Below are 20,963 nucleotides of genomic sequence, written 5' to 3'. Positions count from 1 at the left end.
CAAAAAAGAATAGATAAATCCGTTTAGTAAAACTTTTATTCCCGATAACAAGTTTTGGAATAGAAACAAAAACATAAAATAAAAAAAATAGGCTTCTTTGTTTCTAGAACAAATTCTAGAAATAAGCCAATTTTCTTTTGTATTTTCTTTTGCTTCTCCCTTTTGCCGTGGCCACCTTCAACCATTGGCCACCGCCGCACGACCATTGCCACCACCTCCAACGTCCACTGCCATCACGCCGACCGCCAATCGATGGTGGCGTAGCCTACGATTCGTGAAAAAAAATAAAAAATGAATAAATATAGAAAAGAAATTATTTCGTACTAAACGCATTTTTATTATTTTTCTATTTCGGAGTATAAATTTTATATAATTATCAAATACCTTATTTTACTTAGAAATTATTTTTCTGAAATAGAAATAGAAAAAAATTATTTTTGAAAAAATTATCAAAAAAATTACTTTTAAAAATAAACTCTTTCCAAAATAAGAAACGCCGTCATGCCCAGCCTAAATAAACACCATCCCGAGATTTGTGCAAAGACTAGGCCAAGCCGTTGTCTTGCTTCCGCTCCTCGTCATTTCCGATCTCGTTGCCTTTGACCAGACTGTCTCAACGTGTCTGTTGCCCCGAGCAGACAAATAAAGAACGCAGATTTTCAGACAACGAACGGAAGAAACCTGACCAGACCACGAACTCCCCCATCCTCCCACCTCCACTCAAAAACCAAACTGAAAACGAAAAATTCCTCATTCGGCAATTTGCCATCCTCAAATCACACGCGCATGCTGATGATGTTTTGACACCAGATCCTTGTAACTCAAGACACCACCCCGCATCCACTTGCCATCTTGTCCTAGAAAAGAACACCCGGTTCATCGGGAAAGTCGAATCCTTGGAGCGTCAGCAAAGGACCCACTTGCTTCGATCAATCCCAGATCCAAAACTATGAGATGGGAAGGTCGAACGGAGAAGTCAATGATCAACCCGACGAAGAAAACCAGCCCGGGTCGGCCGGCTTCCGGGCCGACTCGCTCCGCCCCAGGTCCCCGAGGAGCAGCCCAGCCGAGCCCGGCAGGCCCCGGCCGAGCCGGTTCTCGAGCCCCGACGTCTCTTGCGATGGTGGGTCCTCTTTTGCTTCCGTAAAGATGAAAGCTTGGGAGTTCCTGTGGGGCCGTGATAAGGAGGTCTCCAGAACTCAGCAGAGGGTGAAGAGGAGGATGGCGAGAAGGTGGTACAAGAGAAGGGGGGTCGTTTTGGTGATTGGGTTGGTGGGTTGCTTTCTCTTGGTGAATTGGTGGATGCTCTTGAGCTTGCAAGATCAAAAGGTTGGCATTGAAGGTGGAGTTGCAGGGAATTCGTCTTCTGCAGTTTCATTTCATGTCAAGGTATGTCCCGCGGCAGCTGTTGAGATTCAATTCTTGGGAAGAATTTTTATTTGGTGGATTATATGCATAAGCATTCCGTGGTTGTGGAGCTTTTCATTAGACGTGTCACTAAAAAGGGTATGCTGGGAAGATTTCAATGGAATAGCTTAGACATCTTCCATGGATGAATTCTTCTTTAGACCTTGTAAATGGGCTGGCATTCATTATTGATCCATTGAGGGAAGTAGTACAACGAACGTAGGTCGCTATATTATTATGGTATTTGATTCTGCCAAGGTCCAGTGTTTTTGTCCAAGAATTTGCTTTTCATTTTGCTAAACTGGCTTACAAACGTGATCTCTTGATATGTAAGTATAATCCCACCAAAGTAAAAAGTTATTGTAGTTGGAGGAAAGCCAATACTCCGAAAGTTCCTGGGAGTTTATTCTATATTGAAAATATTTTGTATTGTTCAACAAAGTGGAAGCTCACCTTAGTTTGGTAAAATATTATGTACCGAACCTTGTGCAGCTAAGATTTGCATCTAGATGGCAATATACAGAGACCAACGTTTTAGTCTATTGATCCTGTTCACTTTTATCAGAAGGAAGGCATGAAAAGTGTCTGGAAACGAGTGAAGCCTTGGACGGGTGTGTATGGAAGGTTGTTGGCTTGGGCTGCCCATGCCTTGGCAGAGGTACAAATGCACTATCTTTATACTTTGTCAGTTTGGCCTTCGGAGAGTGGAGAGCTTAATCATCTGACGGTAGCTCTGTTGGCTCTGGGTTATGTCAAACAGGGTCATAAAAAACCTGAGCCCAAAGACTTATGGCAGGAACCATTTGTTCCAGCTTCTGCATGGAAACCTTGTTCAGATCAACGTAACTGGAAACCAGTGGTAAGCTCCCTCTCTCTTTGTGTGCGCGCATGTGCGTGCATGTCCATGCATGCATGCGCTTGTGTAGATACATTGGTTGTGTGTATTAAAATGGAGAGTTTGTAAATGTGGATGATGATGATGATGTCATCTTCTTTGTGTACATGGAAACAATTAGCGCATCATCATGAAAAAGAAAACCATGAAAATGCTTGGGCCATCTACTATACATAGCTTTACTTCTACAGGTGGTAACAATGGATACATAATGGTCACTGCAAATGGTGGGTTGAACCAGCAGAGAGTAGCTGTAAGTAATGCCTCTGCAAAATTATAACACTACTTCAATTCCAGTGATGGCCAAATTATAGCAGCTTGTGTCTTTTCTCTACTAAATTCTCAACTTGATTCTAAGCAGGTCTGTAATGCTGTTGCTATTGCAAGATTACTCAATGCAACTCTTGTTGTTCCACGATTTTTATACAGCAGTGTCTGGAAAGATGTTAGGTAACTTGCTACCACATCTTTCATTTATTCTTTGCAAGTTACTTTCCTTCAATCTACGCATTCCTCTGTGATCATTGTGGTTAACAATTAGTTGAAACTGATAGTTTGGTTTAGATATTAATTCAAAGCCTTTACTATTTAGGTGACAATTCATTCTCAGTTTCTGTCGTCTTAGATTTTTCAAACAGGAACTCATCAAATTACCCGTTTCTTCTAGATGATGTTATTTTCCCTTTTAGGAAAAAACTCTGTTGCAGTGAAACTGTAGTGGAGGGTACACATTATACAGATTGTCGTCTATTAGGGTGTTAAGATACTATGCTTCTGGTGTTGCTTTATTGTTGATACCCATGGTGAATGTTGATCTTCTACGCTGTTAAGTCTGAAAGTTTATTAGGCTCAACATTTGCACAATATACATTTCTTGGTCAGATATTTCCTTCTCTATCCTTTATCTTTCTCATTGGAAAGTAACCCTTTAATTCCATTATAGTCGATTCAGCGATATCTATCAGGAGGAGCATTTTATTAACTACTTGACTCCTGATATTCGGATAGTGAAGGAGCTCCCTGAAGAGCTACAATCACTAGACTTGGAGGCAATTGGCAGCCTTGTGAGTTACTCACTTCAAAACAATGCCGGTGGCTTTCTAATTAGTATTGTTAGGCTTCATCTTTGGTGGTGCTAATTACATGGGCATTTTTCCAGATTACAGATACTGACATCAGAAAGGAATCAAAACCAAGTTTTTATGTGAAGAATATTCTTCCTCTTCTGATCCAGAATAGAGTTGTCCATTTCCTTGGATTTGGAAATCGTCTAGCATTTGACCCCATACCATCTCAATTGCAGGTAATGGTTTAAGCTTAGACAAAGTTATTGTAGCATGACCCTGTGAGGGATTTTAACATTCTCTTTAAAGTCAGTCTTACTTTATTTTTTATTGTTTCCTTCTTTATGCTTGCTCTTTCTAATTGAGGAAACTTCATCTAGAGACTTCGTTGCAGATGTAATTTTCACGCTCTCGAATTCGTCCCAAAGATACAAGAAACCGGGGCTTTGCTTCTTCAGAGAGTACGACGGTGTCCACAGCCTGGATTGCTAGATCATTATCTCGTAGGTCCTTATGCAGAGTCAATGCTGAAAGAAAAGGGAGGTCATTCTGGGAAAGCTTCTAAGTACCTTGCTCTGCACCTGAGGTTCGAGATTGACATGGTGGCTCATTCCCTGTGTGAATTTGGTGGAGGCGAAGAAGAGAGACAGGAATTGGAGGCATTCCGCAAAGTCCATTTCCCTGCATTGACTCTTTTAAAGAAGAGCTCGAAGTATGAGTTATTTTGCATCCTGCAGTAAATTTTTATTTTCTTCTGCTTTTTAGATGGCACATTCCTGGTTTTCTGTTTGGTGAAACAGTCTAGCATTTTCCTTCTGATAGAATGGCCATTTCTCATTGACTACCTAAATTGTTTGTATGAGACAGGTTGCCTTCTCCTGCTGCCCTGAGGGAAGAAGGCTTGTGCCCTTTGACACCTGAAGAAGCGGTGCTTATGCTAGCTGCTCTTGGTTTTAAAAGAAAAACATACGTATATGTTGCTGGAGCGAATATATATGGGGGGAGGTCGAGGTTGGTTGCTTTGAACAGCTTGTATCCTAATTTGGTCACCAAGGAGACTCTTCTTTCAGCAAGTGAACTGGAACCTTTTAAAAACTTTTCGTCTCAGGTATACAGTCTGTGTGAAGTAGTCGCCTCTAGCTTGATTTCATTAGCCTTCTCTACATGTTATTTCTCTTTTCTGCATTTTCTTGGGACGATTTGAGAAGCATGCAATGATTATGGACCATGCTCTATCGCAACTATTGTTAGTCTGACTGTCTGTTGCCTTTCCACATAATAATTCAAATTTCTGCAGTTAGCTGCTTTGGACTTTATCGTCTGCACCGCAGCAGATGCCTTTGCCATGACAGACTCGGGGAGTCAGCTGTCATCCTTGGTCTCTGGTTACCGAATATATTACGGTGGAGGAAAGATGCCGACAATAAGGCCGAACAAGAGAAGACTCGCAGACATCTTTACGAAGAACAACACAATAGAATGGCGCGTGTTTGAACAGAGGGTGAGGAAAGCGGTGAGGCAAACTAAACATGTTCAAACGAGGCCAGTAGCAAGGAGCATTTACCGGTACCCGCGCGGCAACGAGTGTATGTGCTTTACCGAATAATATATCCAAGTAGGGTCTGTCAATTGTTAGTTGTTTATTGTTTTAACATTCTTTTTCACATGCTAATTCAATTGAATTTTGTAACAACCATAAGCAGTCATCAGATCAACCGAAGATTGACAGCTGATGAGAAAGTTCCTTAGAAAGATCTTCATACATTACATTTTTGGAGATGATAGCATTGTCATTATTCTTTCACCCCATAACAACCAACTTCTCTTGCCCAATTCATGCTATTATTTATGCAAACGAACCTCTTTTCTCTTTCTGATTTTCGACTTTATGCTTGATTCCTAATGACCTTAGGTCTGTTTCACACGGTATGGATTGTTCTGAATATTTCTCAAATAAGTGCATGTATATTAGATGAGTGTAGCCTCAGCTCATGTAAGGCTGGGGAGGAACGGCACCTACTTATTGAATAAGACAAGTCCACAGCTGTTAAGGCCGGAATTCAAGTGAATTAGCCTGAACTACCTCTTGGGCGGGTTTGCTCGCCCAGAGTCAGCATCAGACATTAAGAATGTACCCATTCAGCAATTCATGGTTCCTCCGAGGGAAGCTGCCATTACTCGGATGAGCGAATGAAAAGTTCCATTCATTTGATCCGGAAATTTGCGTAAGAACGGCCGTTTGTACACTTCAAATTCCTCTAAATGGTCTCCTCCCTTGTGATAAGGGCCTATGGACACAACCTCAGGATGGGCCTTGTTGTTGATCCCACAAAAAGCCTGAGGAAGTCTACAGAACGAACGAACGATCTGGGTTCAGATTCCTCGTTATTGTTTGTACTCCCTTTCTACAGATTTCACTCCTAAAATTAGCCAGCCATTTGTTGATTGTATCCTCCAAGTCACCGGAGTCTGATCTTGCATCAGCATCAGGACCAACTCTCTCCATGCCATTTTCTCCTTGTTCAACCGTATGGAGTCGATGAGAAGATTCTGCAGCAGCAAACGCTTTCCCTTTGTCTGTCTCGGTTCATCGGATGCTTGCTCTCTCGCTTTGTTCGCGGTAGGCGGAACATCTGTATTTCTGGTGCCTGTCCCTCCATCTCTCTGAGGTCGGCGCGAAGGATCGAGAATGAACACAGGAAGTGTGATATGATACCAACACAGCATGGAGGAGCTAAAATGTGCGGTCACAATACCGCGGTTGACCGCTTCCAAGGATTTTCCTAGATGACTAGGACTCTCATCTGGCCAACCCAGGTAGTCAGGATTTACCGATAAAGTCTTCCTTAATTATCTATTGGAGTAACGCGTAGTGCCATTCTATCGAAATTTACCTTGGTAAGCATACTCCAAGTTTCATGGTCTTCTAGGTTTCCGACAGCGAGGTGGCTCCATCCCCGCCCTGGCTACTGGGTCAGTGCCCATTTAACAAGTCATTTTCAAACCGTCAGAAAAAAGACGGTCCCTTAATGGACAACCTGAGAAGATACCAAGACATTCTCAACCTCGACTTCCAACGGAGCCTGTTTTAATTTATTTCCTGTTTGATTGATTGGTGGTGTTACTCGAGCCTTTTAGTTTCGATCTTGGAAGTGGGATCTAATCTTAACTTACTTTTGTTATTTTAAGGAAGCAAAGAGCGATTACACCGAGGAACAGAACCAACAGAACATGCAAATGACATCACGCAACAAATTTGGCAATACTAGTGAGTTATTCTGAAATTCATCACAGCCTCAAAAGTGTATACTGAGTCAACACGAGCAAGCCACAACGACATAACCGACACCCAGCATATTCACCTCCTCGGTACTCTTGTTAGAGGCAGGGTCTAGAACTTTTGCATGACAACTGAATTGATAAGGCCTGCCTGCTCTATTGTCTGGTCGAGTTCAGTCAGGACCTTGGGAGGAAATCCCATCATCTGCAGTTGGTAAGTCCTGGAAACCCCAGGTCTAGATGCATCAACGAAGGCACGGATGTCCCTGATAGTATGGTGGTGATTGAAACGTCCAATTATCCGGGTTCCATCCGCCAATCTAAGCTGAATCGAAGTTGATGGCATTGTCTCATCCACAACCAGGCCCGCTGATGGGGTAGGAGCACTGTCAACAGAAGCAGGGGCGGTCTCAGGCGCTGCCATTGCAGGGGTAGAACTGTTTCCTAGTGTTCTTCCAACACCCTGAAATGGAACGTGATGCTTTTCTGGTTCCTGCAAGACAATGCATGTTAACTCGATAATTACAGAGTCTGAATGGCCTAGATATAGTCTTATAGCGGTGGTACCAAGGGGGTTTTCTTAACGTGTACCAAAAGCAGAAATGATAAAAACACATGATTTCATGAAAAAGACCATTTAGTGTATTCTCTGGTATCAGCTAAGTATACCCCTCTATTAATATAAGGAAGGGAGACACTGCAACAAGAACAGCAGTACAGAAATTACTCACAGGGCACTTCTCATCCCTCCTTATGAGATTCACATGAACAGAGGATCTCCTGTCGGCAGGCTCAAGCTCTTTTGGACACTCAGACTTCCTAATGCTCTGCATGGAGAGAAATAAGACATGAACACTGCAGCAAAAGAAGAACTGGAAAAATAAATGAAGTTCTAGCCAGGAGACAACTATCTGTAAGATTAACAACACATTTGTTATCCAGATCCAGGAATAAAAATTCCCAAGAATCATACCAAGGCCTTTTGATTTAGACCAAAAGAACATCAGACACTCATCAAAATAAAACAAGCTAAAGGCAAGAACAATCAACGAGTTTGGATTAAATTCCTGACAGTTATATAGTTGATCTCCACCAGCAGCATCAACAACAGAAGAACAAATTGGCCCTATAGATTTTTTTAACGCCGACGCACTCTATTATGTATCAGGACTTCCGTAGAACCAAGTACTCCACATCAATTCTTCATGTCTCTTTCCACTTGGAGAAAAATAAAAGGTGCAGTGCTCAAATTTCAATTAGTTTCATTGCCCGCCTAAACATGTTAAACTGAAAATACATCATAGATATTCACGCAATGAAATCTCTAGAGAACAAATTTCAGTTTTTGTTTTCAGTTCAAGTATAAGTATCAGATCTTATACCTCAAGGAAAGCTGCATTTTCAGGATCATCCAATCTCCTTAGAGGGCCATCATTCACAGTGAACCCATTGCTCCAGAAAACAATATTATGAATGACAGTCTCAGGTTGCTGAGGAGCTGACGGCACTGTTTCTCCTGAAAGTAGTCGTCCAGTTCCAGTAAAGCTCCTTGAACTTGAAGATGGAAGCAGGTTGTCTATAGGACCTTCTACAGCACCCATTTGTCTAGCCTGATTAAAGATTGAATCCACATCATTGCCTTTTGAAGGATCTTGCACAAGCATCCCACTGCAAATTATAAATCATAAAGTGTCAGCCTTCAGCTGTGACAGTCAATAACATTGTGATCTGACACAAGTGCCAAAGATTTCTTCAGACAACCCACTTGCTCAGTTATGGAAACTAACTGCTCAGTTATCACACCGCAAACAAAACCTGATTTATAAACAAAAAAATTCATGTCCTTCCGCAGGAGTAATACCACTGCAGAAACATCAGCACATAAATATTGAATTAATAAATAAATAAATCCAATATAAAAAAGCAGTTGATCGACACATCAGCCCTTAAGTTTCCAGGTCGTTGCAGAGAAAAGTAGCTTGTACATTCTCATGCATCCTTCATCTGTCCCTTAGCCAGAAGCAGCAATCACTGAAACCTTCAAGGAATTCTTGTCAATGACAACCTATGTTCCTGTCCTAACATTTATATAAAAAAGGATACCTATTCAATACTGTGGAATCCCAACCTCATTTTAAGGCTTCACGCCACATTTTTCTACGAGCCCAGTGCATTTGAGAATATATACCAGAATTAGCCCCCCAAGTACAGGTGTGGACCAAAAGATAAAAGCCCAGCAATTGTGACTTGGCATGTAAGTTCCAAATGAAACATTAAGTTAGACTAATTTCAACCTTCTTTTCATAAACCAATGTAAAATGACCTAAGAAATCACCACGCTACAGGTAGACACCATCCAGTATCTAATTACATGTGCACTCCCGATTACCTTGACGCTACTCCCCCTTAAAAGTGCTCCACTCTACATACCTGGACCCGTCATGCACATAGCTTATTCCGATGTAGAAAATCTACGATGAGTACATCCATTTATGCTGCTGCATACAAACCCCAAATGCCGAAATCAACTCAAGAACCAAATTTTCTCCCAATAAACCAACCCATCGCCATCGCCACCATTACCACGCCATCATCGATCAAGGGATCCCTGTCAATCTGTAAATTTCAGTGCTTTTTTCCCCTTCCACTGGCATCTAACTCATTGCCTAGTGGACACAAACGAAGTCGGAACACTCAAAAATCGACTTTTTCTCAATAGAATACCACAGGCAAAATGCATGACATACTTCACGGAACGTCTTGAAAACAGCGATGAAAAACAAGAAGCTTTCAAGAAACAACAAAAATCACAAGAAGCTTTCAAGAAACAACAAACATCCCAATCTCCATCTTCAGTCAGAGCAAGCAAAGACCCATCGAAAACGATCGCTTCCCCTCGGCCGAACGCCTCGAGACGAATCTAATCCAATCCAATCGGGGCAAACCGGAGGAGCGGAATCGAAATGAGAGAGAGAGAGAGAGAGAGGGGATTAGGGTTTCGGCGGAGGAGGAGGAAGGGGGGGAGGACCTCTTCTCGCCGCCGGTGTAGTACTCCTGGGGGTTGTCGGAGTCGCTGTCGGAGTCGGGGCCGGACCGGCGGTTCAGATCGGAGAGGGTCCGGATGCCGCCGGACCGGCTGCCGGAGGGCTTCGCCGGCTTCTTGTCGCGCGAGGCCATGTCGCCGTCGTCGTCGCCGCCGGTCGCCGCTCGGTCCGATCGAATCACCGCTCCGCAGAAGAGAGAGAAAGAAAGAAAGAAAGAGAGAGAGAGAGAGAGAGAGATTGGCGATTATTCTGATTCTCGTTAGCTTGTTGTTTCGGCATCTATTTAAAAATATTTTATTCAATTTAGCCAAAAAATAGTATCTTACAATTATTATTATTATTATTATTATTATTATTATTATTATTATTATTATTATTATTCTTATATGTGAGGTATTTAGAAGCATGTGGGCTAATCTCAAAGCAAGTAATCCAGTCAAAAATCCACGTCAGCATGCTCCAAGAATTCCGACGGTCTTTGCCACATCAGCTTTTTCCATAGGCCCTTGCAATCCATCTCTCAGTGTATTTTTCAGTTTTAATATTAGTTAATATCGAGATTCGGTTACGCAACTATTTGTAGGTGCACCTATCGTTCATTTGATGTTAAATGTGCAAAAAGTTTGTTACATTAATAATGGACACAATTTGAATCCTTATATTTGATGCCCCACAAATGCATTTGGGTATGAAATAGTTTGAGACTATGACACTCTTTGTTTTGTGGGCTCGTTTAAACGTATTGATTAATGATTAATTAGTTTATTGATAGCAAACTCATATAATCAGAATTTTTTTTGAAAAAAAATATAAATTTATTATACAAATGTCAATTTAATTATAAAACTTTTAATTTAACCAATTTATCATTATAATATTTTAACAATTTATCAATATAATCTTTCTAATCAACTTTAATTTTTTTTAAAAGTTCTTATGAATTTTTTTGAATATCTTTTTATTCGTACCTTCATATGTCATATATGTCCAATTTATCAATCAATGATTTGACTTCATTAATCACCGCATGCTTCCATATATAGTACAAGCCACATGACATTGGTCCCCACTAGAGTAAAAAACTTATTTATAATTTTGCAACCGTATTTTACTTTCGTTTTTTTTTTTTTTCTTAATCTCCGACCTTGCTAACCGATTTATAATCTCCCAAGATTTAGGATTTTCTTTTAATACAGCTTTCTCTTTATTTCTTTTCATTTTAAATTATTCAAAGCGTCGGCAGCTGACGTGGCACGCCGACGACGCGTGGACCAATGGGGGCCGACGAAAGTGGGAAACGCCTCTGGAAAAGGAAAGGAAAAGCAGAGGAAGGAGAGAAAAGCTTCGTCCTTTTCAGCGTCGAACGGAGCGCGCGCACCACCTCCACTCCTTCCCACCTCCAATGGCCGATCCCTCCCCCCGCACCACACCGGACACCGCCGGCGGCTGCCGCCTCGGGCACGCCGCCGACACCGGGCACTTCTCCGGCGCGCACACCTCGAGCGAGGACTCCGGCGGCGGCGACTGGGGCAGCTCCTCCGACTCGGAGAGCTCCGGCGACGCGGCGGCGGCGGCCGCGGGCGTGGCGACGAGCTTCAGGCTGTTCTCGGAGTCGATGCTGAGGATGGAGCACGCCGAGGTGGAGATGGCCAAGGCCCGGGAGGCCCTGAGGGTGGAGGCGGAGCGGAGGCGGGCGGAGCTGGAGGGCGAGATGACCCGGATGCTGCTGCAGACGCAGCTGCAGGTCGCGGCGGCCGTGGCCGGGAAGGGCCGCGGCGGCGGCGGCGGCGGCGGCGGGAGGAAGCGGAAGCAAGCCGAGGACGATGACCGGCCGTCGGCCTCCACCAGGTAACGCACTAGTTCACCCGTTTGCCGCTCCCGGCGGCTCGCGCCGATTTCACTGAACCGGCTGAATTCATGAATTTTTGTTCTTTTCGCCTTTCTGGGTGCGGTCGAAATGCAGGGAAGGAGCTCTCTTGCTCAGCTTGCTGCACTGTAATCTCTTCTTCTGAAGTGGGTAGACGCGCGTGGGATCTTCAGTTGCTGCTTTCATTCTCGTCTCTATGGTAAGCTACAAGATTCATTTCAAAAGTGTGCAAAAAGGATGTAACTTTGATGTTAGTTTTTCACGTACATGTCGATGTCTGCGAATCTTCACCATCAGTTGATGTTTATAAGATTCCGAAGTGCCCGCGTTTGCCGCCTCGGACAGGAATGACTGTAAATCCGCTTGTGGCCATGAGTAAACTAGATGTGATGCTTTTACAGTGGAAAGAGTCAGAATTAGGTGAGTTTGGACAAGAGAAGAATGTAAAAGAGTAAGGGACGCGTCCCGCCAATTGGAGGCAATAATGCCTCTTCAATTTAGCTTAGATCCAACTGGAATTTCTTCTTGTGAGTCGTGGGATCTCCAGCCCTCTCTTCCGCGACGCTGAGCAATGCATTCCGTCGGCTTGTGGCGCTCTTGATGTACTCTTGCAGAGGCGGGAGAATCCCCTCCTCGTCCTTGTTCGCTTGCCTGCGAATTATCTGCAAATGTAACAAAAAAATCAGAAACCCTGATTGAGTTCGTTTGTTTCCCATTCTATGGCTTAGGAAAAACTCATCGTCCATGCCAACTATTACCTTTGAAGCCCATGATCTCTCTGCTTGTTGACACACATCTCTGATGTCCCTTCCAGACATCCTGGTTTAACAGAACATTCAGATTAGTTGGGCTTCACAGAAAAGCATTTGGGAACGAATTAAAGGACAGAAAGTAATAATCTCCATTAGTATGGACCAGAATGCGAAAATAAAAAAAAGAACGGTAGAATAAACAGATTCCTGGCTCTAAAGCACCAAAACAAGAAGTTGCTATGGAATATAGACTTTAAGGGACTAACCCTTCAGTGACTTTAGCGAATTCAACCAACTCAGGTTCTGTCAAGTGCTTTGCATACTGAGCTGCTATTTCCTGGCGGTTCTGTTGGTCGGGAAGGCCGAAGGTGATCATTGAATCAAACCGACTGGAAGAACATGAGTAGCGCAAATTACCAAGTGACTGGATCAACTCATAATTGGTGCTTTGCAGACACATGCACCTGCTTTACCTGATTAATGCAGGATCCAGGTCTTGCTTCCTATTTGTTGCGGCTATCACGACCACCTTCTTATCTTGTTCAAATCCATCAATCTACAAGAAGGGAAAACAATTTGCTGGGAGTCCTGCAATTGCTAGGAACGCTAAAGGCAGGTGTTGAGACAGCATATGACAGAATAGCACGGCAAAATGTATAAAGTGACAGAATAAAGGACCTTCGAGGGTTACTAGCTTAAGCTAACTTGCAGAATTGACCTCATGATCAAGTGGCAAAGGACCAAGACGTTCTACCATTAATGTCTAGATTATTAATCTAAACAAGTCTGATAAGAATGGTGTTCTTGCAAATATAGGTTGACTACAACACCGACACAGATTTGTTTAGTCACATCTACATCATTGATCGAAAGTAGTATTCAGAAATGAAATTCACATAAGAGTGATATTCTTTCCACACTAGACAATATCAGATATCATAGATGCACGAAACCTAGGGAAACACCCTCTCCTACCTGTCGCAGCAATACTGATAAGATCCTTCTTGTAGCTTCATGCATTTCACTATCACGAGCAACAGCAAAAGAATCGACCTTCAAGGTACAAAGTTATCATAACTAGGAGCTCAACATATTCAACTGATAGGAGAGAAACATTAGAACCAGCTCAATCGTATAAGATAACGAAATGGATGAAGAGTTGTCGTATGTTGGACTCTATGATCTCTCCATGCTTGCTAGTTGTCTCTTTCTACAAAGTATAACATGAACTCCCACAGAAATTTACTTCAGCAAGAAGAGCTTGCCTATCATCCAGACATACCTCATCTAGGAAAACAATAGCGCCATTTGGTAATTCATTGGCAAGTGAAAACACTTGTCCCAGCAATCTTTCGCTTTCACCATAGTACTTTGACATGACAATCTCCAGTGGTACATACAGTAATGGGACACCCTGCAAAGACATGTAGTAAGCATGTATTGCGATATTAATTCAATCAAAGGCAGTCCAAAGATCCCGCTACTATCACTAGAAGGAAAACAAAATTCGAACCCCACATTCCATAGCCCCTACAAAGAGCAGCTAGAATTAGAGTGAAAGCAACTCCAGCAACATAACTTTAAGAAATCAGTATTAGACACAATAAAATTAACACTTCTCGCCTAATACTCCTCTTATAAGGCATAACACAACGAATGCACCCAACCATGCAGCACATATTATTAACTATTTAGCATAGTCATCATAAGGAGAGAAATATATCTATCACTTGAGGGCGATATTAAACACAACAGCCAATTAACTGAGAGCATGATGCAGAAAGCAAAAGCCATGCGTCACGTAGATAAGATAGCAGCTATGAATGTCCTTATCAGCTGATGTGGTATCATACCGCTTGATTGGCGATAACACGAGCACATGATGTCTTCCCTGTACCTGCAATTGGACAGGTACCATAGTTAAGCTTTGCCAGACTAATTTGTCATACTAAGAAAGGACAGAGAAACAAGATATGCCAGTGCAATTTTTAACGCAAGTAATTTGTTCCAATGGAAGCAGCCTAAAATATTGCACAAAATAATTGATGCGACTCGAGGTGAATTTTCAAAACCCTCAAACTAAATGGCTTCCCTATTTATAGAAGTGTTACTAAGAATGTTGGAATAACTATGATAAATGAACAGAAAAAGCTTATTGCCACTCAGGCATAAAAAAAGATACATGCTTTATAAAGTTCACTCTTCCTACCAAATTTAGGAGAGTTTCTATGTATTTTAAATAACTCATGGACCACTATTAGGAGAATTAACCCACTTATTAGCTCAAGTGCCGACATTAACAAGCATCATATGCTTTATTTAAGAGGAGGGGGGTGGGGGAGGGGGATACAGTCTAAAAGGTCTTTTAATGTCAGTAAACTAAGGCAGCACCTATAAACGATCAGGAACTCAGCAGCTTCTCTAGCTTTTCCATTCATAAGTGACAATAACATCAACACTTGTCACATACAGAAGTTGTCAAAAGGAACTTGAGCAAATAAAAAAGAAAAAATTAGCCACGCTTTTATTATGGTCATTGCAACAGGCAGCAAATAACTGTTGTGCCAATTGTGCACTCTAGCATGATAATTACAAATTGCCACACAAACACATTTTTATTTAAAGTGAACTATCATTAATGCACACCAAGGGTTGCCAGCCCAACTAAAAAAAGAAGCTGGTCGATTTAACAATGTCAACTTTTCGTGTAGTACCAAAATCTACTCTTCAACTCAACTGAGAGCGTCCATTATTAAAAAAAAAAAAAAAAAAAAAAAAAAAAATCCAAAATCTGAGTAGAAGTTTATTCCTTGAAATGCTCTCTGCTCTTATCCTTTCAAGTGAAACCTGGCCAATGTTCAATAACTACTCCAAGGCTCATACAGTTAAAAAAAAAATCCCAGAAAATAGAAAAGAGATAGATCAGGGCCTTAGATGGTAAGTCTCCAAAAAAGTACGACTAGAAAGAGGTCAGTAAAATCATCGGCCATAACCGCTAGTTCACTTAAATTCTTTTCACTAACTAAATAATGAATAGTAGACAAACCTGGGGGACCCTCGAAGAGCACTGCTCGAGGCCTGTTCGACTCAAACTTGCGCCTTGTTCCACGAGCAATATCATCATACACCTCTGGACTATGTAAAGCCAGTAATATGGTGTCCTCTATCTCCCTTCAGGACAAGCATGTGAAAGATACTGTACATAAGTATTACATGTGGCCATGATGCTATCGAATGGTTAATGGAAAGGATGCAATAAATTCTGATAATACAAACATCAAATAGAGTTCAACCAGTATTCTTGCTATGTAGTATAGAAGTCTTTTAGGTTACCTTTGACAAAATGATTCGATAATTTTTCCTCTAAAAACAAAAATAGATCACAAAACCTATGAATAAAGAAAATGCTGACAATCAACAAAAGCTGATAATAGTTCACTGTAGAATGAATAAGCTGTCCTCGACTTCCCAAGTCTGCATCCTCAATTATTACCTTAGATAATTCTGCACATCCACTTCTACACAAGTAAAAGTAGGACTGTGTCACCGCCTTCATTAAATTTCCAGAGAAGAGGCAAGTAGAAACAGCTAACTACATGGATTTTTAATCCATCTTTTACATGGCACACATCCATGCCATTGCTGTGGGCTAAAGCAGAACAATTATGACACTAAATCTCTAAAATTAGTACGCTATTGCATTAGCAAAGCATTATCCAATACCTTTATAAATACAGCTCTTCAAATAGCCTCCCAATACGTGCACAATAAGCTAACTGAAACTATATGAATGAGGTTTTATAAATGTAATACTTCACATACCGTTTTTGCTTTTCATACCCAGCAATGTTGTCCCACGATAACTTCTTGCTTTCAACATCAACAGGAGGTTCATCAATACCGTAAATTCTCACTCCCATTGACTGAAGACTAGTAATCGTCTTTTCTGGGGTTGTTTTCCTTTCGGTACCTTCCCTAGGTCTACTTTCTAAAGACTTATTACTCCCCAACTTTCTACCCGCCAATTGCAAGGCAGACACAAAAGCTTCCAGCTCTTTCAGAGTCAAGCTTCCTGGCTTCATGAACTCAATTTCCTGCAAAAGTTCATGAGATAGATATTTTACTAGTTTTTCAGAAGCAGAACAAGAGGATCGTGCTGAAAATATAAAGAAACAGTTCATGAGATAGATATTTTACAAGTTTTTCAGCTCCAACGCAAAATAATGAGGCAACTACGAAATTCCATTAATGAGAAATGACAACTCACCGCTTTATCTGCAGTGATAAGAGAGTGAAATATAAGAATGCATAAATCACCCTCCTGTTTCTTTATATTTTCAGCACGATCCTCTTGTTCTGCTTCTCTTTGCCTTTCTGGAGGATTGATCATTAGCTGCCAAGCAACTGCACTGGAAAAACAAGCACAAAGCATTCTTAAGTGAACTCGTTGCAGAACCATCATACTTCCAAAGGAATACAAGGAATCAAAAGGAAACAATAAATGAACTGCCATCAGTGATGAGGATGAGAGTCGACCACTCAAAGGCAATCAACTTACCTGTCCCAACCACGCAACAGCACATCTGAACCACCACTGTGCTCCTCAGCCTTCACTCCAAGGTTGGAAACAAGGTTTGCAATTAGTTGGGATATTTCACATGCAGGAGGGACCTGAAACTTCAGTGTTACCTGCAGTACACAATAAATTTTTATTTAAGAGCTTCAAACCATGCAATTATGTTTAGATGGAATTCGGGTCCATGTAAAGCACAATGGAGGTGAGGGCAGCACATCCCACAGAGCAACAAGAACATGTAGTTTGGTAAATCATAAGTTGTGCCAATGACGCTAATTTTTTGTTTAATTAACAAATAATCTTATTTCTTGATAAGTAGTTGAATTTACAAACACATATTCAAACGATGATGCATGCTATAGAGAGCCAAATCTCAAAGTAATATTTTCACCTCAATTTCAATGAAATAGCACATGGTTGAATTTAACTTCAAATCCATGTATTCGAAGATAGGACAAAACCACGTATTCAAAGATAAGTCAAAATTATATTCTTCACGCTAGAAAATACAAAATATGTGTTTCCTATTGTCAAAATATGCTGAAAGACTTCATAAATCAGTCATAAATATGCATTGCTTCATAAGTCATTCTACACCTTACTCCAACTTCTCCAAATTATACAAGATTAAGAACATTGATCCAAGGTCAACCATAAATCTTCTTCAGAAGTATCAATCAGTTCTATAGCCAATGATAAAAATCATGTCACACTCCTTCACGTCGGCCAGAATTTAATTCTTGAAACTACACTATAGAAAAGAGCCATCACTGTTACGCCATGAATAAGAAAAAATTATTGTGAAGAAAACATCCTACTGAATTAACCTTTTGACCTTTAACACCGACAGAAAACCTGGGGTAGGAACCATAATGCATTCCTTTACTTTTGAGCAACTCTTCAACACGCTGTCGCTCTGTCCTGGCAATTTCCTCCAGCTTTTCACCGACCGATGGTGACTCTGACTGCAATGGAGGACTCTCAACAGGCTGTACAAAGTGAAATTAGGTTCTGTACAATACTCAATATAAACAATCATGTAACAAAATTTACCCTATACTTTGGCAATTACATCAGGAACCTGGAATTCAGATCACAACTTAAACTTGATAAGATAGGTATCAACTTGGCAACAAGGCCAACTCTGTATGTGTCAGCATAAGCAGGACACACTGATCTCTCCTAGCTCACTTATTCATAAATAAAATTTGTCCTTCCCATCAAAACATTTAAAGATCAAAGAACAAGGTCTTTCAATTAAATTCCTAATCAGACCTTATCAGCATCTGCATATGCTACTTCCAAAGCTCCAGCTCCAAAGAGTCCAGCCAAGACAGCTGGCAATAGAAATTGTGCTCCGCGAACATCGGGCAGTAATTTAGCCTCCTGGATCTTACCCATATCAAGATTAACAAGTTGCTCTAGTGCCCCTGCAATTGTCATTACAGACAGACAGAGATATTCAATTCGCCAATTGCAAAGACACGGGAAAAGGAATCAAATGGATCTTTTCATTTCATCGACCATGATCATTTACTCTCAGTTCATCAATTTATGCCCGACACGAATCCACCAAGGCAACAAGCATTCCTCACGATATAAGAAAACTAATTCAGGCTCAAGCAAGTCCTCCAGGAGCAAGCACAGACACTGAACCGAGAAAAGAACATATCTTTCAAAAGAAATTAAGTAACACCACTCTGTCGCGCAAACACCAAACCGAAGCAACTCCGAGGCGATTTTTTGCTGCCGACCCATCGAAAGCCCGAACAAGCGAAATGGAAAGGACTCGGAAAAATTCAAACTTTTTGACACTCTGCTCGATAACCACGAACATCGCGTGTAAGTTCAGCAGAAGCGAACTTCAACAGCGAGAGCTAACGAGGACAATGACCGAGAAGACCAAACGAAGTGCTCAAAAAGCAGTAATCCGCAGCTCTCACTACGATCCACGCAAGCGCGCTCGGTCGGCGGCTACGGCGGAGCAGACCGAAGCGATCGAATCCGCACCGTCGGGAGAAAGACACGCGGACGAGAGAGGAGGAGGAGGAGGAGGAGGCGGTGCGTTACGTGGGGCGAGCGGGGGAGCGAGGCGGCGCGATCCCGGCGGCGGCGGAGGCGGAGGCGGCGGCGCTAGGGTTCTGGAGGAGAGCGCGGAGCGGCGGCAGGAGCGAGCTGACGTCAGCAGCAGCTTCCTGGGGGCCGACATGGTGGTTGCTCGCTCTCGGCGAGTCTCCGCCGGAGAAAAAAGTAAGCCGGTGGAGAAGAGAAAGAGAGAGAGAGATTGTGTGTTGTTTTTTTTTTTTTTGGTAAAGAGAGAGAGATTGTGTGTCTTTTCAGAGTCGGTCCGGAAAGTACATTTTTTTCAAAGTGGTGAAAATGGAATTTGGGCTTTTCTGAGGAGATTGTATTATGTATGGTAGAAAAAGTAGTCGTTTTTTTTTTTTTTTTTTTTTTGGTCGGCAGAAAAAGTAGTAGTTAATTGCAACCTTAATTGGCTCCTGACACATCCTGGAAGATTCGATGACGAAAGTGCTCTTGTGAAACGTGCAATCCTTTTTGGCCTTTTGCGTGAGCGGCGTTTATGGTAACGTCATAGCCTTTTTTAATTTCTGCTCTTTAAATAAGTTTTTTACCATACGAACGCATCTTGTAATTACAAAAAATTTATATTATCATAACAGAAAAAGAGTAAAAGTGCATTTGCTATGATATTCAATTTTTTTTTGTAACATAAAATTTCTTTTAATATTTTAAAAACAACAAGAATTCAAAATCAAATGGTGGCTTTGAATTTGCACGGTGGTGGCGCAATGTAACAATGGTATCCAAGAAGATGACGGACTTGGATGAGAATTTGAGTGTTGGCGATGGATGGTAGCGGAAGCAGCTTGTTGGCAAAGTGACATGATTGCCACAAGGATCTCAACGGTGATGAGGGGATCCGCGATCGTTGGCATTGTGATGAAAGGGCATTTGCTTGCATGGAAAGTGAACTTTCAGATAATCCGAGTTTTTGAAAGACAGTTCTCGCAGGAAATTGTATAGTATGCTCATGAATCTAACATAAACAGAAAAAAGGTCAAGTATGGATCGATCTGGCTCTTGCATGGATCTCCTTGAAAGGATTCGAGAGTGATGTGTACACTCTAGCCATCATCAGTTCAATGAAAGTTAGAAGTGGAACGACAATGAAATTACTCTTTCCCAATTTTTGAACAACTGACTCGGTAACAACGAAATGGAATAGACTTGCATTGCACTCGAAATCTAAAACTTTATTGATATGGTGTTATATACATGATTATTCCAAATTTACCGTGGGAATATACACCTTTGAAACAAAGAGGAAATTTTTAAAAAGGAGGTTTTAGCACAGACATGTCCTCTCTCGTGATTGTCCAAAATTTTGGACCATGTTTGATAATCACAATAAAAATTGAAATATGATAAATTTTATCATGTCTTATTTTGCCTACTTTCCAAAATAGAATAAATTCATTTATTTTGCAGAAAATGAACAATTTAGAAAATAATTTTCTAAAAAAATTGTTTGTATCAATTACAAAAATGCATGAAATGTATTTTCTTCGTCCACGAAAATATTTAAACATAAATTTATTGTCATTAATGCATAGTTGCATATTCCATTAACTAATCATTTGTTGCATATTCCATTGACTAATCATTTCAAACAATAATTTTGACAAAACATATTTTTCAAATTATACATTTTTACAATTTTTCTTCAACAAATAAAAAGCCTCTTATAACGTTTTTTCCAGAATTAATATGCAAATTTTCTAGAGTAATGGGTTTGTATTTTTTTTTTTCCTTTTTTCTTGAGAGTCAATGACGACACGAAGGGTACTCTTTTACAAGCAGTACACAAGGGCAAATTTATACCAATATGCAGTTTCCGGACATGATAAAATAAGAAAACATCTAACTTTATTACTACAATTCACCAAACAATAGATATAACTCACAAAAATCCTTTTTACATCTAGACAACCAAACACAGATTTATCTGTCTTCGTTTTGCCTTACCAGGAGACAATGGTCTTTATCGGCCATTG

At 41.1% G+C, this 20,963-nt stretch overlaps 4 protein-coding genes across 6 annotated transcripts; 2 read left to right on the top strand and 2 right to left on the bottom strand.

Annotated features, from left to right (window-relative positions):
- Positions 1-566: 566 nt before the first annotated feature.
- LOC104445676 (O-fucosyltransferase 15) lies at positions 567-5,240 on the top strand. 2 transcript variants are annotated; one of them, XM_039305557.1, is made up of 10 exons: positions 567-1,389; positions 1,973-2,065; positions 2,168-2,250; positions 2,477-2,555; positions 2,664-2,752; positions 3,246-3,366; positions 3,462-3,605; positions 3,747-4,078; positions 4,234-4,474; positions 4,664-5,240. In XM_039305557.1, the coding sequence occupies exons 1-10, from the start codon at positions 955-957 to the stop codon at positions 4,970-4,972; spliced, it is 1,926 nt and encodes a 641-aa protein (XP_039161491.1). In that variant the 5' UTR covers positions 567-954; the 3' UTR covers positions 4,973-5,240. The 2 variants fall into 2 exon arrangements, with proteins under 2 accessions (XP_039161491.1, XP_039161490.1); XM_039305556.1 differs by having other exon boundaries at positions 573-1,389; positions 2,168-2,266; positions 2,494-2,555.
- A 1,329-nt stretch (positions 5,241-6,569) lies between these two features.
- On the bottom strand, positions 6,570-9,933 carry LOC104445677 (plant UBX domain-containing protein 4). The gene is made up of 4 exons (XM_010059587.2): positions 9,674-9,933; positions 8,028-8,313; positions 7,377-7,472; positions 6,570-7,138 (listed from the first exon to the last, which is right to left on the bottom strand). Exons 1-4 carry the CDS (start codon positions 9,820-9,822, stop codon positions 6,758-6,760), a joined length of 912 nt encoding a protein of 303 aa, XP_010057889.2. The 5' UTR covers positions 9,823-9,933; the 3' UTR covers positions 6,570-6,757.
- A 1,081-nt stretch (positions 9,934-11,014) lies between these two features.
- Positions 11,015-12,271, top strand: LOC104445674. The gene is made up of 2 exons (XM_010059582.3): positions 11,015-11,537; positions 11,653-12,271. Exons 1-2 carry the CDS (start codon positions 11,092-11,094, stop codon positions 11,699-11,701), a joined length of 495 nt encoding a protein of 164 aa, XP_010057884.2. The 5' UTR covers positions 11,015-11,091; the 3' UTR covers positions 11,702-12,271.
- LOC104445675 (probable 26S proteasome regulatory subunit 10B) lies at positions 11,860-19,198 on the bottom strand. Of its 2 annotated transcripts, XM_039305415.1 has the most exons (14): positions 18,955-19,198; positions 18,160-18,314; positions 17,712-17,873; positions 16,867-16,997; positions 16,576-16,717; positions 16,131-16,402; positions 15,355-15,479; positions 14,162-14,205; positions 13,591-13,722; positions 13,284-13,361; positions 12,782-12,864; positions 12,575-12,697; positions 12,315-12,375; positions 11,860-12,218 (listed from the first exon to the last, which is right to left on the bottom strand). In XM_039305415.1, the coding sequence occupies exons 1-14, from the start codon at positions 19,091-19,093 to the stop codon at positions 12,054-12,056; spliced, it is 1,812 nt and encodes a 603-aa protein (XP_039161349.1). In that variant the 5' UTR covers positions 19,094-19,198; the 3' UTR covers positions 11,860-12,053. The 2 variants fall into 2 exon arrangements, with proteins under 2 accessions (XP_039161349.1, XP_010057886.2); XM_010059584.3 differs by lacking the exon at positions 18,955-19,198 and having other exon boundaries at positions 17,720-17,873; positions 18,160-18,308.
- Between the last annotated feature and the right edge of the window lie 1,765 nt (positions 19,199-20,963).

This window comes from Eucalyptus grandis, chromosome 11 (assembly GCF_016545825.1).
Source record: "Eucalyptus grandis isolate ANBG69807.140 chromosome 11, ASM1654582v1, whole genome shotgun sequence".
Classification (NCBI taxonomy): domain Eukaryota; kingdom Viridiplantae; phylum Streptophyta; class Magnoliopsida; order Myrtales; family Myrtaceae; genus Eucalyptus; species Eucalyptus grandis.
Note: the sequence above shows the minus strand (reverse complement) of the source record. Positions and strands in the feature narration are given on the sequence as shown.

Coding starts and splice junctions, on each gene's coding strand:
- LOC104445676 (XM_039305557.1), top strand. CDS start 955: ATGGGAAGGTCGAACGGAGAAGTCAATGATCAACCCGACGAAGAAAAC. Junction 2,251..2,476: donor AAACCTTGTTCAGATCAACG/TAACTGGAAACC, acceptor ATCTACTATACA/TAGCTTTACTTCTACAGGTG. Junction 3,367..3,461: donor TGGAGGCAATTGGCAGCCTT/GTGAGTTACTCA, acceptor GCATTTTTCCAG/ATTACAGATACTGACATCAG.
- LOC104445677 (XM_010059587.2), bottom strand. CDS start 9,822: ATGGCCTCGCGCGACAAGAAGCCGGCGAAGCCCTCCGGCAGCCGGTCC. Junction 7,473..8,027: donor AAAATGCAGCTTTCCTTGAG/GTATAAGATCTG, acceptor CTCTCCATGCAG/AGCATTAGGAAGTCTGAGTG. Junction 7,139..7,376: donor GGAGGGATGAGAAGTGCCCT/GTGAGTAATTTC, acceptor ATTGTCTTGCAG/GAACCAGAAAAGCATCACGT.
- LOC104445674 (XM_010059582.3), top strand. CDS start 11,092: ATGGCCGATCCCTCCCCCCGCACCACACCGGACACCGCCGGCGGCTGC. Junction 11,538..11,652: donor CGGCCGTCGGCCTCCACCAG/GTAACGCACTAG, acceptor GTCGAAATGCAG/GGAAGGAGCTCTCTTGCTCA.
- LOC104445675 (XM_039305415.1), bottom strand. CDS start 19,093: ATGTCGGCCCCCAGGAAGCTGCTGCTGACGTCAGCTCGCTCCTGCCGC. Junction 16,998..17,711: donor TCGGTGTTAAAGGTCAAAAG/GTTAATTCAGTA, acceptor TGTGTACTGCAG/GTAACACTGAAGTTTCAGGT. Junction 14,206..15,354: donor GCTCTTCGAGGGTCCCCCAG/GTTTGTCTACTA, acceptor GTCCAATTGCAG/GTACAGGGAAGACATCATGT.